At 35.7% G+C, this 16,897-nt stretch overlaps 2 protein-coding genes across 4 annotated transcripts in view; one reads left to right on the top strand and one right to left on the bottom strand.

Annotated features, from left to right (window-relative positions):
• Positions 1 to 16,897, bottom strand: part of PLS1 (plastin 1) — a 38,489-nt gene that overhangs the window by 3,648 nt on the left and 17,944 nt on the right. For both annotated transcript variants that reach the window (XM_033068512.1, XM_033068511.1), the window contains exons 3-14: positions 15,674 to 15,837; positions 14,407 to 14,536; positions 12,626 to 12,758; positions 11,643 to 11,724; positions 10,160 to 10,325; positions 9,922 to 10,064; positions 8,813 to 8,908; positions 8,143 to 8,338; positions 3,123 to 3,201; positions 1,948 to 2,062; positions 1,116 to 1,249; positions 133 to 256 (exon numbers count right to left, since the gene is read on the bottom strand). In XM_033068512.1, the coding sequence (XP_032924403.1) occupies positions 133 to 256; positions 1,116 to 1,249; positions 1,948 to 2,062; positions 3,123 to 3,201; positions 8,143 to 8,338; positions 8,813 to 8,908; positions 9,922 to 10,064; positions 10,160 to 10,325; positions 11,643 to 11,724; positions 12,626 to 12,758; positions 14,407 to 14,536; positions 15,674 to 15,837 (1,562 nt within the window). The remainder of the gene's footprint in view (positions 1 to 132; positions 257 to 1,115; positions 1,250 to 1,947; positions 2,063 to 3,122; positions 3,202 to 8,142; positions 8,339 to 8,812; positions 8,909 to 9,921; positions 10,065 to 10,159; positions 10,326 to 11,642; positions 11,725 to 12,625; positions 12,759 to 14,406; positions 14,537 to 15,673; positions 15,838 to 16,897) is intronic.
• Positions 263 to 16,897, top strand: part of ATR (ATR serine/threonine kinase) — a 73,880-nt gene continuing 57,245 nt past the window's right edge. Inside the window, exon 1 of one of the 2 annotated variants that reach the window (XM_033068509.1) lies at positions 263 to 332. In XM_033068509.1, the coding sequence (XP_032924400.1) occupies positions 289 to 332 (44 nt within the window). In that variant the 5' untranslated portion in view covers positions 263 to 288. Of the gene's footprint in view, positions 333 to 2,030; positions 2,118 to 16,897 lie in introns of those variants that run through there. The other variant, XM_033068510.1, reaches the window with a different exon arrangement.

Here is a 16,897-nt window from a genome sequence, read left to right as displayed (position 1 = left end):
AAAGACTGTCTGAAATATTTCCATATTGCTACCTGATGGGAGAGCCGCTGTTAAAACCAAATGGTTAATAGATCAGGTTAAAAATCTCAGGTCTTATTATATGTAGAAAGAAAAGTAAATAAAATTGATTACCTTGAAACTTGTAATTGAAGTTGTCTTATTTGCTTTTGCAAGTGTCTGATTCACCCACCTAATAATAATTTCATCATTTACTTTTTCGCCCTCTCCTAGGTCGGATAATACATTCAAAGTATACCTTCAATGAAGAGAACAAGAGTCCAAGTTAAAATGAGTGGTAGAACTCAACTTTTCTTACAAAGCTATAAGCAAAGGTAAAATATTTCGCCACAATGCCAAGTACTCCTCTTCATAAGGTACCCTTACCTTACCTTACAAACAATATAGTACTTGAAATCTTTAGTGGCTACTGCTGAATAGAAGAATAAACTAGTACCCCAAATCTTGTAATATTCATGGTAACATCTTCATGCATTTGTTTTACTCAGTATGTCATAATTAATTTTACTTTCTAAGTTTAAATGGCTCTTTACCATCCTAGTAGGGATAAAATCTGAATCACAGCAGTCTGAGAATAAAAACCACTAAGTGTTTTGGGACAGGTCTAAGAAAACTAATTTGAGGAAAACATTTGCAATAAAACACTCCTTAATGAAATCACTTTATAATTATTTTTTCTTGCTTGATACTGTAGCAAGATTTTGATTTGATGATACTTATATAACTATAGCTGTGATGGCCTATAATTTTTTACCCTTTTAACTTCTATAGTATATGTATCACCATTTCCTTGGGTTTTACAAAGACTTGAATTACTCTCTACTTACAGAAAGATACACGGAATCAACATGAATTCAGTTGAGCTCTTTTTATTTGCTGCAGGATTTATAATTTTAGTCACAGTTTCTAGGTTTTTAATTGTAACTATAAAGCGTGGTTTCCATCACGGCACAGTATGTAAAATTACAAAACACATATACAATTCTATCTTTGAGAACAGGGATATTTAGAGATTGCTCTCTACAGTACCAGTTGGGTGACTTGAATACGTCCCTTAATTTGCTGTGATATACAGACACACACTGCTCCTGACTTACCTTCTCATCAGCTGCCATACCAAAGCCAAAGTCAGAGTTGGATTACCCTCATTTAGATCGTGTCCAGCAATACCAACCAGTGAGAATTTGGCTTTTGTCTTTCCAAGTTCTACTGCATAATTGCAATTCTCAATCTGAAAATAAATTTTGTGTGCAAATAATGAAAACACCTTAATATTTCTGCAATACAGACCTATAATCTATGTGTATTTTAAATTACTTACTGTTACCTAGAGTGAAATATGAAGCTTGAAAAGATTTCCAGTCTAGCTACACTGTGATTAAAATAACACAGTTTTTACTATAAATGCAATTATGCACGATTCCAATGATAATTTTTTCCACATTTGAGAAAACCAAGTTTCCAGTAAGGTGGTGAATAAAATATATTTATATTAAAAATATACTTTGAAAGATACTGAAATGTATTCTTCTTAAACAGGCAGTAATTTTAATCCTCTACATTTCAGGCTTCACAATAATCACAAAACTAAGTGAAAGCTTGGATTCTGCAAGTCTTGCCCAACTCCTCTGGGAGGAAATGTCTCAGTATAGGAGCATCCAGCAACAACAGCCATGTCAGTTCTGAAGCTTTCACTTATAGATCCAAATCAGGCCATAAATTAAATATTGCCAAAAGGTGTCCACATTTAGAAACTAAGGTGATAAGTGCTAGATCTGCTATTTATTCTTTGGGATAATATCTGAAAAACAGATTTTCCTTTTTTCCCCCCAGGACTGTCTCAGTAGCACAGAAATCTCGACAACACAGACTGCCATCAGCACAATGGGAGGCAGTGAAGCTGGGCTTCCTCCCAGAGCATCCACCCACCTTTTTCATGTTGCCACCCAGTAATGAGTAAGGAGGTTTGTTGACATGGCTCCAGTCAACCGGTACACGCGTCATGTCATACAGTTGGAAGATGATTAAAGCATCAGAAAGGTCGCTAAACCAGAGTAAAACAATGGTTTTCAGCACAAAAGCACAGATTGACAATGAGAGTAAGTACTTGAGACTTGTCACAGTGCAATTCAGTTTGCTGAAAAATTCCAGGCACTTAAACAAAAACAGGTACCGTTCTGTAAAGAAACTGGCCTATATTCTATTGCTTGATTCCTGCAATTTTATACACCAAACTCTGCATTTAATTGCATTATTTTCACAAATTTTAGTGAAGCAAACTCAGCCACTAGCTTCAATTAAATAATTGCTTACATAGGGCAGGCATAGACAAAACAGCTGTTGAAAGAGTTGTAATTTATTGATATAGTTTTAATTCTCTAAAGAATTTCCCAAATGTTTAATTAAATATTCATGCTTTATCTGCAGATGCCTACAGATGTATTTTGCTAAAGAATAATCAAAACCAATGAACTTATCTTACAAAAGAAGAATAGTAGGAAAAGTATTATTTTCCCATTATATGTTGCATTACTGATAATCCTCATCAGCTACTTCATAAATGAAATTCTCCACATTAAGCTACCTACAGATCACTTTACAGAGTTCAGAAAACAAATAATTAAACCAATTAGTAAATATACATAGAAGCAGGTGTTCCCATTTGCTCCCTCAATCTCATCTTTTATTAACAGGATTTGAATCAACTTCTGGCATAATTTGAAGGTGACCAGAAGCATCTAAAAGTTTTTATAAAGCCCTTCATCTGAGGAAATACTAAACTGCAGAGCATCTTACAGTCTACTAAAAAAATAAAAATTATGCATCATAAAACACAATTATCTCAACTTTTAAAAAGACATAATTCAAACGTACAAGTGAGTGAGAGGGGAAGATTTAAACCTTCTTAGGTTTTCTAGTTTATCTAGATTATGACTAGAATATTCAAGTCAGACACTGCTTAATGTGGTCCTACAAACCAGTTTTGAAGTGGAAACCTGGTAATTATTATTCTAATAGAAATAAACTTCCCCTCTTCTTTCCTTATTTCTTCCACTGTCACCCAAGGGAAGTCAAATCATTCTTTAAAAAAAAAAAAATCTTACCTGTATAAATGATTAACATATGGGCTTACACCCAGTGAATTCATCCAGTTTCTGAAAGTCCTTTCTTCCTTACTTTCTCCTATGGTAACAAATATAGTTCTATATAAGTTATTGGAGAAAACGCTTTATTAAGCAATGTTCAAATGCTTCTCATATCTCTCATATCCCACCCCCTCCCACCCCAAAAGAGGTTTGTAATTTCCCAAACAGTACTCTATACTACAAGGCAATCCTATCCAATTCAGATTTGCTCAGTTCTGTGCACAGGGCAGGAGCACTACAGGGAGTAGTTCTATTAGACTACATTTATTTGAGTAAATACTATTTGATAAAATACAGAAATAAATTCTATTATATTTCACACAATTAATATATCATGGAGATGATTTATAATAATTTCCTGAAACTACAATGAGTGGAAACTGCATTCAACAGTATCATTACATCTGTTTGAAATGACATATTTGTATTAAAAGTCAGTACTAACACACAAGGCACTACAACTCCACTCTCCCCTCACAGAAGTTGACAGTATTAATTTGCAAAGGGGTTCCCTGAAGAAATGCATTTCATTTTTTTTTTCAGTTATTTGCACTGAAAACGTGGAGAGGCAGTGTTGTATCGGTTAAATCTGTGAAGCTATTTATACTGCCAAGGGAGGCAGTTACCCTCACAGTTTTAACCAGCAATTCTACTTACAAGAACTGCAGAAAATTAATTAGGATGTAAATCCCAATCTTCAATTTTCTGACTTAGATTGTTTTTATTAATGCAATCATGAGTCCTAACCTAACTCTCTCTATAAAGTTACAGCTTGCAATAATTCATTAATTTTCTACATACAACACTACCTAAATTTTAACAACTCTCTGGTCTCTGTGGCAATCTACATGTGAATCAGTGCTGCATAAGCTGTTTTCTCTTGCATCAAAGAAGAGCATTTGAGAAAATATTTAGCCTGAACATGTGAGCTTGGAAAAACATCATCACTTTGTTCCCCTGGGTTGATAATCCACAATTAAGAAAACAGGGATGACACTGAGGAGGGAGAAAACGTCTCCAAACAATGAAAGAGCAGATTTCTCCAGACTAAAGCATAAATATCTAAGCAAGATTTTTTTCTTTGCTTTTTCATTTGCTTCTTAGAGGGTAACAATACCACATTTGTCTGATCAGGTTTACATAGCATGAAAACTCTCATTTAGTACTGCTGTTCTAGGCTGACTACAGAATAATGAATGTTTTTGTAAAACAAAGCTACTGTATAAACTATTTATCATAAGACTAGAACGAAAATCTCTTTAACATTATTTTTCCATGCTTAGATCTATGTCATAACATTGATTTTCAGACAGAAGTTACCATTTTAATCTAGGTCTCTTACCCTTTTATATAAAAAGTTCAGGACTTCAGAAATTTCAGCTGTAGTTTACAGTTTCTAACAGTATAAGTTTTACTTTTAAAAGTTTCAGTCCCCATACCAGATTATTTCCTTTCCAATTATTATAAAATAGTTGATATTCATCTTACTGATACATTTTCTAAATTGTTATTTTTTCATATGCAATTCAAATTGGTGTTTGTTTCAAATATTTACTTGTAAAAATAACCAAAGAGCCACTGATGAAAGAGAAGAAACAAAGAAAAATACTATTCTGCCAGGTCAGAGAGCATTGTTTCACATATTTCTTGCCAAGTTAAAATTTAAAAGAAGAATCACACTTTGCGACAGTTATTAAAAATATCACTTTTTCCATTTAAAAAACAATCATAACTCAAGAATGGTACATAGTTTAAGTTTATAAAGAGTATCTTTGAGATTATAGTATTTTGAAGCAAGTGCCTTGTACTTTTTTCTTTTAAAGATTTTATGGTTACTGAGCTTTGAGTTGATTTGCAGTACCTAAAATACTGACTGCAAAGTGCTCTTAGGAACACTGGTCCAATACAGAGACAGTACCAAGGTTATTTAGTGAACTCTTACTAAACAGAATAACCACAAAAACAGATACTCAGCAACTGCACTCAGACTGAGGATTTTAAAATGCTTGCTTAACATTGTCAGGAGAATCCAAAGTAGCCAAGCAGGAGCAAGAGCATGCAAGCTGGGCAGGACCCTTTTGGAAAGTGGGAGTCCAGGAACTAAACCCAGCATACTATATTTAATATGCCACTCTAAACAAATCCCTTTATCATGCAATACATGAGTGTTAATAAGTTTTCCAGATGGCTGAGAACTGACCAATTTTTTCTCTCTATTCTTTTATTCAAAATATACCTTGTTGATCCTATCAGGAGCATATCTTCTGCTGAGTGGTGCAGCAGATAGCCAAAATCATTGGAAAACTGCAGAAAGGGGGCAGAGCTACACAAAAGAGAGAGGAGCAAATTTGGTAGTATCCTTTATATTTATTGCCATCTCTTTTTTGAGATCATTACACTGTGGAACTGAGTGGAGAGTAGCCATAGGGAAGGGATCAAGAATCCAAAGAGCTCCAAATATATCTAAGATTATCTCTGGAAGACAACTGAGCTCAAGATACAGTTGCACCTGAAGTTCAGCCAGCCTGAGTGGGAATATTTAACCCTCTCGTGGTGACAACCATGAAGGCTGCCAGTAATCTAAGCAACAGAACATGATATCTACACTGGAGGAAAAGTGGGTGGACACAAGACCCTCCTCTTCCTCCCTGCAAGAACTCAGCTTTCTGCATGACTTTGACTCCAAACTGCTGCTTTCCCCACAAGCGAGAGGCTCCTTGGATCAGCAGCAACAGGCAAAGGTGGTGCAGTAACTGAGCTCAGGACTGCCCTCTCCACCCCCACACAATATCCAATGTTCATTTTACTATGTCAGTATTCCTGAGGGATGTGCTCTCCATATTTCAGTGCACATCACCAGATGCATTATCAGGGCAGATGTCAGTTTATGCACAGCATTAACTGTCTTAAACTGAAGAGGGCAGACACACCATACTGATGAGGTGGGACAGTCCCTGAAAATATGGAATTTATGCAGGAAAATGAAGACTTCAGGAAGCTCTACTCACCCACACATGCCTACAGCTTGACATCTTGGTTCATGGAAAGCCCTTACTGGCTAAACCCCATAAAATACCTGTATGGCATTTGACTTACTGCAACTCTTGCCCTCATTTTATATGCTGTGAGGTTTCCCTTCTCTTTTACTTACGATGGCATATTAAAACAATAGAAAAATGTAAGAACAATGCAAAAAATCAACCAGAAAATGACAGAGATGATTAAACAATAGGGAAAAAAAGAATGAAAAATTGCAGAATAAACACTTTTATGGAGTACAGAAAAGTACTAAATACAGTACCTACATTAGGAGGGGTCAAATCTGCATTTCATGAAGCAAAACAGGAAAGCATTATAAATTATGAGTCAGATTTCAACAGACAATCTATGATGAAACTATAAAGAAATCAATGTCATATTTTAAATCACGAGCTTGAGAAAACATCAGTATAAACACAGGACTTAATGGAAAACAAATAACACACTAACAGAAAAAAAATTAACAACATTGTCTTAGGGATTAAAGAGCTATTTTATGGTTTAGATTACTTGACACCATGGGAATTATTATTTGAGGGCAAAAAGAAGTCATCTACTTTTCTTTGAACAGATAACATTGCCATGATTATCCATCTCTAAAATATATACCATAAACAGTAAGTTAAATTTGGCTGGTATTTATAATTACAAAATCATAGTCCAGCATTCAGCTGATTGTAACTTTTTTAACTGGTTTGGCTGAGACTTGGATCTCATCTGAATGTTTCAGGAAAGTCCAGAAACTAATTCAACTGTTTTTTCCCATGCCATTGAAAACTCTTCCAAATTTAACCAAGTTTTCAGTATTTCAAATCACACCAGCAATTTTATCTTCAAAGCAGAGAGGCTGAACTGAACATATTCCACCTTCACACAGCTCTTGTATACATTTCCAAGAGCTGACATTTCTAACAAAACTGAAGCAGAGGAGGAGCAGACCTTTCCTTTGGTCATTTGTCCTGGCCAGCAGGGACTGCAGTGACTGGGGATATCACAGCTGAAAAGGGAAGAGAATGTCCTGTGCTCTAGAGCCTCTATCATATCACAGCTGGCACCCAGCTGAAGCCAGAAGAGCAAGAAGCCTGAAACAGGAATGCTCTGAGGGGTACAAGATTTGTGACACAGGGATGCAGCAGCACAGACAAACTATGAAAAAACAGGCAAAGGAAGATGGACTCACCTAGATGGAAAGGAAACCTGATAGGAACAGTAAGAGGAAGGCACGAGAAGGCAGTGCAGAGGACTATGTGAACATTGCTGATGATTCTCCCGAGTGCAGCACCCCTGATTCTCACATTCCTTTGAGATCAGTGAACAACTGTGAAATACACTGGCAGGAGCCATTCCATTATCCTAGATTAGCTGGTCCACAGCAAGGGCAACAGCCAAAGATTGTTACCAATTATCCCTTCATCTCTGGCATTAGAGATCTGAACTGTGCAGTTAAAGGCCAAATTCCCTGATAAGATAGGATCTCTACAGGCTGTTGATGCAATAGATTAATGCAGGCTGCTGATACAGTAGCCTTTAAAAAAAAGTTTCCTACAATAAACAAATCCACACACATATATATAAATGCACTATGTGAAAAATACTTTTAAAGACTATTACTGTTGCATAGTATATCACTGCAAAGAAAAGCTAGAATTTGTACATCAGTTAAAATATAAATAGCATGGAAAGAAGCACAGGAAACTGAAAGGAAAGTAGGAGGACAGTTTTTGCTCCTGCAAATGAATGACAGAAGGTTATTCAGGAATAACCATTTGGTCAGGCTAACACAAGTGAACAATATGCACACTACTGGTGTTTTCTACTAAGGCTTATATTGGCTGCTAGTAAGTAAACACAGGCACCAGCACACAGGGATCCTATATCACAACCTAGAAGGAGAAATCACTAATATTCTTATCTTCTGTATAGTTAGAAAGTTGAGTACCTTCTAATAAATTGAGATCATAGGATGAATTGTCAGGCTTGTGCAGGGCTGGATATGTGTTAAAGAGATTTGCAACAAAAGCCAAATTGAGCTTAGGGTTGCCTGCAACCACATCAGTTGGAGTTACAAACTGTCTGCAGCCCAATTTATCTGCCTGTTGGAGCATGTATTCAGCCCTCCTCAAGTCATTTTTATCCTAAAAAGAAAAACAAACAAAAGTTAATTGTAAATTAACTCTAGTACTAGATATTACCGAATTGTCAGGGTAGGGAAATCTTTAAATGACCCATGTCAGTTCCTCCCTCATTCTGCCAATGCCTGAGCTAGCTCTTACAGCCCATGACAATTCCCCTCTGCCTTCTAATGTCCTTCCTTTCTGTGGCTGTCAGCACAGCATTCCTCATGAATCACAGCAGCTGCAGCCAAGAGTGTAGAGATTATATTCGATTTCCAGGCTAGCTCCAAACTTTAGATTGCAGGATGCATTATCTTGTTTCAACAGCACACTCAAGTTTTTGCTCATTTAAGGTTTTGTAACACTGAGGAATCTGGTTGATTTTTTGCACACATTAGGAAACAAAAGAGGATTCAGGGATAACCTGGCAACCAGAATGTTGGGTACATACACAGAGTCTCAGTTCAGTCCATTTTTACATTTCTGGACACTTACATGAAATCCTGTAAAGTCAATTTTAATGGGCAGTTGTTCAAGGTCGTCTCCTTTGGGTGCAATCTGATTTAACAGATGGTAGTACGCTCTTGAATCCTAAAACAAACAGTGTAATATTAAAAAAAAAAAAAAAACAACCAAAAAACCAAGTATGCAGCCTTTCCTACTGGTCCAATCCAAAAGCCCGAAGAGTCAAAAATGCAGTAGCCTAATTTCAGTGATGATGGATGAGGTCATATAGCCATTTTACTTCCCTATTTCACGTAGAACTTACTTAGCCAGATGACACAGAAAAGGAATGTCTGCTAATTATTCTGGACAATGCTAGTTAAATTTATTTTGCTGAATACTGTTGTAATTAAAGGGCAAATTTATGTGGTCACCCACATAAAGGATCAATTTTGCAGTAACAAACTAGAAGTAAAAATAAACCCCCACTAGTTCTAAAATATTTACTACTTCTCTTAAACACCATATAATACTTTTACCATAGTAGTAGTTTTCATATAAAACCCTAGTTATAGTCTGCTTTAATAACAGCCTTCTGGGTAGCATTTGAAAAGATGTAACTTGCAATTAAGGGCATGGTTTTCTCCAATGAGAGGAGGTCTAACCACCTTAGGAAATCTTCCTTCTTTGCTTTCAGTTTTAAAAAGTTGCTGTGTTCTCTCATCAGCTGGGCTACTACAATGCTCTGCATGCCTTTACAGAATGACTGAGAGAATTATGCAGCTCTGCCACCTGCCCCAAGAAACCTTTCAGCCCCAGTATCAGTCAGCTGACACACCAGCAAAGCAGTGACTAGTAGTTATTAGGCAGCTAATAGGGTGGTGCAAATTATTCTAAATAACTTTAATAGTCATCTTACAACATTACAACTTCCCTGACTATCAGCTTGTTGAAAATGTTCACTTCACACTGTGATAATACAGGAGATGAGCAACTAAATAGGATAGAAGAGATCAAAAGAATGCTCTTTCAATGTTGAAAAATTGCAGGATAAACCTACAGCCAGAGAAAGCAGATTACTATTGTATCTGAATTCTTCTGATACAATTTTTTTTCTATGCATTGTGTGTGTTCAGTTATGAGAGCAAATAACTACATACCTTAATGTCTTGGCTGAAGTTACTGATTTTCTGCCACCCTGCATTGGCCAGATGGTAATTCACCCAGCGTAGCAAGAGGTCTTCTGGGGAAAGCTTCATTAACTCATCCAGCTCTTCCCCTTCATTTAGCAAGGCAATAAGAGCTAAAAGCAAGTTTGAAAGAAAGCTGAAATCACTGCTATTATGGTCTGAGCTAATTCCAAATGGCTGACATTGCTATACCTGGCGTTACTCTTACCTTCATTTCTGGAGATCTCAATATCAGCAAAAAGGCCAACTTTAATGATCTGCCACAGGAGTCCTAACACCAAGTGTGGTTTTCCTTCTTGCAAATCTTGTGATCCAATATTGACAACTGTGCAGCCAATGGCAGATGCTGAGTTCAGAGCCAGGTTTAGGTTTTCCTATTTGGAATATCATCATTTTAAAAACTTGTGAGATTGTTGATATTAAACTTTGGAAGAAATAATGCATTAGTTCAATGGTGTCCAATAGAAAACTGCACTTTGAAAGTTTTTTGTGAACTACCTTGCATCTTATCAAAATTTAATGAAATAATGACAGTGTTTAATGTGGACCCACCAAAAATTGTGGACCACCTTCTGCAGTTGGGATTACTGAGGAATACTTTAATCAAAATACTTTTTGCAATTCCTAAGTATCAGTTATATAAATTAAACAATACTGCTCAAAATATCAGAGACTTGATCCTGAAAAGCATGTTCATATAGAATTCCTGCATGGAATCCTGTGCAGGATACTACTGACATCACTGTCATGCCATTGTAAATCTTACACATTTATTCAAACAATTGTTAAACTGTAATTGAATGAAGAGCATAAGAAAACCACAGCAATTCAAAACCCTGACACTTAAAGTAAAGCTAGTGATTGTCAAAGATATTGACAAAGATTCAGAGAAAAAACAGCTGGCAGCTCTCAATGTTATTATTTCCTTGTGTCATATTTCACTATCTACAGAGGCAAGACAAACACACGCAGTATCATCTTTGCTGACAAATCTTAAATAATAACACTTTAAATAAGTAGCGATTACAAAACCCACTTGGAGGATTTAGAACATAGTGTAGTTTAATTTAACTTTTTATATTTTACTGTCACTGCCTAAAATGGTAAGTCTGCCATTTAACAGGTTTTTCATTAGCAGTTTTTTTCTCATTGGGCCAGTAACTTATGGTTCTACTCCCTTTCCAGATCTGTTTTCTTAAACCCAAACTAAGTTCTTAAAAACTGTTTCTTTCAAACTTTTTCTTTACTTCAATACACAATTAAAAATAGAACTGCTCATTTTCTGTCCAAGTTGCTCTCCAGGATTGAAAGTTCATCATCGTATCATAGAGTATACAGCCATGCAAATACTTTCAGTATACATAATACATAAATGTATATTTGTGGCTAAAATACAACTTGGTCATCCATGCAAAGTCTAAAATTATTTTCTTCAGGTACTCAGTAAGGCAAAACAAAATTAGATAATAGGGAAAGAATCAGGGAGAGCAAGAAAAAACTAGTTTTTCTGTAGATCATCTAAGAAATAGGAGAATGCAGTAGAGTTTGTTAGAAAATATAATCTCATGCTTCAGGAATTTTTTATTACATATAAATCTTTATTTTTTTTCTCCACCAGGAGAGAAGCCATTAAAACAGAAAAAAACTTTATTTTTTCATTTATGGCAAGTTCCTGTCCATGCAGTACTTACAGAAATAGTGAAAGGAGTGAGTTTTTTCTTATTAATAGCCCTTTCATCAATTGTATCTGGTTGTGAAAAGTTGATCATTTTGCTAAGGAAGAAAAGTCAAGAATTTATTCAAACTTCCATTTCTCAGAAAATGTATTATTTGATTATAAACTACTAACAGTAAACTAGCTGCAAATATTTCTGACAAGATAAAAAAAAAAGAACATCCTCTAAATATCCTCTTCCTCGTTAAATAATTGCACATTCATTCAGAATGCCTCAGATATGTTGCATTTTCCTTTTATAATTAATAGATCATATCTATAACTGTCAAAGAAAGTTATTGAGAAGATTAAAACTGTAAACCAAAGTAACTTAAATGGTCTCTGCTGAAAAACTGTAGCATAATCAGTGTATTTCTGCACTGAATTTCTGTAGTACCTTGTATCTGCATGGATCTCAAAGACTAATTCACATCAATACTAATAAGCTAATCCCTTGTTACCATGGTGTGTGATTAGGTACTAGTAATCCACTTTAACTAGAAAGTTACAGCAGACTAAAGTTAAGAGACCTACTATATGGTCTCTGCTTTGCCATAGATTTAATTCAGATTTCTGTTCCTGCTATCCCATGATTGAATGACTATAATTAGTAACTTTTACAAATATTTAAAATAGTCAACTTTTCTAATTATTTCAAGTAATGAATTTATTAACTGTTTAATTATCTCCTTTATAAACAGTCTGCACATATTTGGCAAGTGTAATTATGAGTCTGAAGTGCAAAACCGCTTCTATAACATATGCAGAGTCACATAGAAAATATGCTAAAAATCACATTTCTATAGGCAAATAGATTTCCCCATCTTGCACCTGGACTGAAATATTTAAGAGTGGACTCCTGATGTTAAAGCCTGTCTAAAGTTTTCTAATTCATGTCACTGTGATCAGCATTTAACCTTTGAGATTAATTTCTTTTCTTTCTCATAGCCTTGGACTCACCAAAGAAGGATGCCATCTGCAAGGGATTTAAACAGACTGGCATCTGATGGGTTCATGGGTAGGAGGTGCTTACAGTCTGGGTCATCTTGTAGAGCTTTATTTATCCAATTAACAAAAGCAACTTTTTCTTCCTCTGAAAAGAAAGACAGCATTAAAATAAAAGATGAACATTTCCATGAACACGTAATAGTAACAACATACTTGGGTCAAAGAGGTTCATCTGCAACAAAACTCCTTAGTTTCACAGAGATCAGTTATTTCAAAAATCAGACCAATGAGAAAGGACACCAAAAACAGTAAGTACAGATTGACCTTTCTCCCATTGCACCTGCTAAGTATCTGGTGATTTTCTGAAGGATAATATAAAAATCATAGGAACATCATAGGGAAAGTATCCTCATGGTTGACTTCAAATTCAGTTTCTCAGCAATTACAAACAAAGAAGAGGGGAAAATGTCCCATCTGAAATATGCAACATCTCACTCCATGCACTGTTTAAAACACAGCACTTCATTCAGCCTTCTGCTGGACTTCAGAGACTGGCAGCCTTTTGGGACTGATCTGAACTGCTGAGCTGTCTTCAGCTACAAGAAACTTCAAAAGTTGAATATCTCAATTTTAGATTAAAATTCAGTGCATAATTTATTACTATGTATCTAAGAAAGATTATTTGGATAACAGTTAATCAAGTCTCAGTATCCAAATTCCTAAACAGTACAGGTGATATTCACCTGATCTCAAGAAACACCTGACTCATTACAATTCTTTCATTGTCAGTGGGAAACAATGTGAAATTCTAGAGCACACTTCACTTCGTCATAAATAAGATGGCTGATGAGGCCAGCTCAGGTGAATTGTGCTCTAGTGGGGTTTGTTTCTCTCCACCAAAAATAAAACTGCATTTAAAGAATCACCTCTGATACCCTGCAAACATCCTTTGGGATAGCGTATATCCCCTGCTTTGAGGATGTACCAGGTATATCTGGTGCTGGAATCCTACTGAAAGAGAGGATATTGCCACCTTTGGCTAGTCAAGGTGAATATTCTTCATATATAGAACCTTAACACAATCTGGAACCACACAAATTCCAGACTTAAGTCAATCAAAAAGTTGCAATATTGCTGATTGCAATATGATCCTAGAAGGTGGTTCACACTCTGGCCAGGAGCTGCAATGCAATTAGGCACAATTATCAACTTAAATTACATGCAGCAGGAGGAGGTAGAAAGAAACAGATCAAATATTAAAAGCAGCTTCTTCAGTGTGAGACAGTCTATGCAAAAGCCATGTAGGAGTGAACAATTCTGTAATGGAGAAGACAGCTGAGTAGGCCAGTCCATCCATAAAGGATATGTGGTTGTTTGTTACTGGGGTTTTAGTTCCTGTTAGTTAACACTGTGGAAATTAAAATGAGGATTTGTTTTTTTATCTGAATATGAGAGTCCATTAGCATATAGTTGAGGTGAAAGCGTGACTAGCTTTACTAGAAGTATGGCAAAGGGGCCATTTCCCCCCCACAAGATGTCAGTGCTTGTTTTCCTCTTTTGTTCTCACACAGATGCCCAATTTGCCTCCAAGTGCAACTAAGAGTGAAACTAAGCAACAACTGAACAGAGTTAATAAACTAGCAACCACACTTACTTTGTCTTATCTCCACATGCTTTTGCTGTGTTAACTTGCTTTCACAGCCAAGTTTCCAGTTAGGCTCTTTTTTATCTGTAGTGCAAATTTAAAGACCTTTCCTCCATGGAAAATTTGCCCATGTTTAATTACTTCTTACCTGAATAGGAGTGCTGTGTTCCCTCACTAGATATTGCTGATGTTCCTCCAATTGCTGTAATACCTTGCTTTTTGTTTATTGATTTCCGGAAAGATTTGCTAACATCTTTGCTTTTCAATTCCTGAATTATCTGAAATTTAGAAAATAGAAAGCATTTTGTGATTGATTGTACCTTCAAATAACTGTTAATTCTTATAAGGAGTCTAGAGTCAGTAGTTAACCTGACTCTCTTTGATATTTATATTGACTTATTTCTAAAAAGAAATAAATCCTGTTTGGATATCTATATCTATACTGGATATCTAACACATGATTTCACAGTGAACACCTTTATTAAGCCATGCTATCTAAAAAAATAGACATACTAATATCTACACAATTTTTCTACAGGTATTTTGGTAAACTGAAGAACACAACTAAAGATACACACATTTTTCATTATGATAGTATATTTTTCCCACTTATTTCCATATGCTTTGCCTGTAAAGGGTTATGACATGACAGTTAAACATGCCCTTCCTTTATCAAGCTAACACCATTTTCCACCTGCCTGCAATGTAAACCACATTGGATATATTGATATGTCCTAGGTTTGTCCAAGTACTGCAGAGGTCTCAGACTGACAATGAAGTGTAAGTGAAAGACACAGTTAATACCTGGAAGCAAATATTTGCATGTTCAGAATCTCAGAAAAACTAATTCAACAAGCAACCTTCTGCAATTAGCAGCAGTACTCTAACTTCAAAGCAAAACATAATCATCCCCAAACACCCACAAACCAACAGCCCAGTAAGTTCCTGTTCCTTTTAAAATGCACCAGTGAGTGATTCTCATTTAGAAAAGCCTAAAGCTTCGAAATCTGCTCAGTGAAAGGGAAAACTTGTACCTCACTCCCAGTAACAAACAGCCTTTAGTATAGAGATTAAGCACAGTGAAGCACTACTAAGAGTATTCAGAGGCTGGTATCTCATTGCTCTTTTGTCAGAGCGAGGGCTGACCCAACAATAGGTAGTCCTTCCCCTCGCCTTGGAGGAAACAGAAAACAAGCCTGATTGCAACTACTGTTCTTTCACATGCTGCTGAAATAAGAACCATCAAATTAAACAAGAGTGTGAAAGATAAAAATTAGAAAATAAGTATATAGGATATTCTAGATTGTCACAGAAAGCTCAAAATAATAGTTATATATAAAAATAGTACTTAGCTGTACTACTTAATTCTCAATAGATATCACACAGTAGAGAAACATCCAAAGGGAAGGTCTTACAGAGACAAATTCTTCAAAGTTGATTTTCCCATCCTTGTTGCTATCTGTCACTAAAATAATTTTTTCTACAATCTCCCGGACTTTGTAACCAGGCAAGGGCAGACTTGCTTCTTTAAACAGGTCTTGAAGCTCGTAATCACTGACATAGCCACTGTTGTCAATATCTGCAGAATGAAAGCACAAGTTGTTATACTTTGGTAAACTTATTCATGTACTGAGGTATGGTAACTGTTAAGAATCAATGAAGTGTGATAAACGCTGTTCTAAGAGACGAGTGTTTATTTCTCTGCTATAGATAAATAAGTATGAAGGAATGCTTGTGGATTAGAGGCACAACTGTCTAGGACTTGTGCCATCTTGTTATATGCTTTTTCAGGAACTATCTTACGATCCCAGAGCACAGATATAACTAGACAGCAAATCAGCAAATAGTGAAGTTCAAGATTTTGGTTTTTTTTAAGACTCCCAGCAAAATTATCTATAAACCTTCAAGTCAAAGGAACATAAATTAATATATGCTTACTGCAATATTAAGCCATTTGCAATCAGTAAGCTCAAATTTGATACATGTTGTTATTAGAAGAGTACACTTCCACAAGAAAAACTACTTCCACAAGAACTCTGCCTAACTGCATTTTATTTCTCATCCTAGTATCTGATAAACATTTTCTGTTCTTTAAAACTTTTGATGTGGTTTGGCTTACCTGTGAAGAATTAGTCTGGGATGATCTGCATCAGTTTATTAAAGGTGACCTTCCTTAATCTATTAACTGGTTCTGTTGGGAGCAATTTGAGCTGCCACCTTCACTTACAATTGGCTCCCAAGGCCACATGGCAGAAATGTTCATGTACAGCAAAGTACAGGAATGCTTTTTTTTTTTTCAACAAGAGGTTTGAAATTGTGGAAAGAAATTAATGGTTGTATCATATAAAAATAAACTGAGTATCATTTGTGTTATTCATGATGAATAATACAGTAGCACAGAAACAATCAAAAAATACCCATGGTACTTTCACCTTTGGCCAATCTCTTTGCAGAAAGGTGTCTTGAATTCATCCTAGTGCAATAAAGAATCATTTTACACACCCACGTTTTTATCCAAAGTAACACTTAAATAAATCAACTGCATTACCTGTTCCTATGTTTTAAAATCTATGCATATTTCCATATATAAATGCATATACGTATTTATACAAGCAGAATTTGAGCATGTCCAGTAAAAT

The sequence above is a fragment of the Catharus ustulatus genome, chromosome 10, assembly GCF_009819885.2.
Source record: "Catharus ustulatus isolate bCatUst1 chromosome 10, bCatUst1.pri.v2, whole genome shotgun sequence".
NCBI classification, from domain to species: domain Eukaryota; kingdom Metazoa; phylum Chordata; class Aves; order Passeriformes; family Turdidae; genus Catharus; species Catharus ustulatus.
Note: the sequence above shows the minus strand (reverse complement) of the source record. Positions and strands in the feature narration are given on the sequence as shown.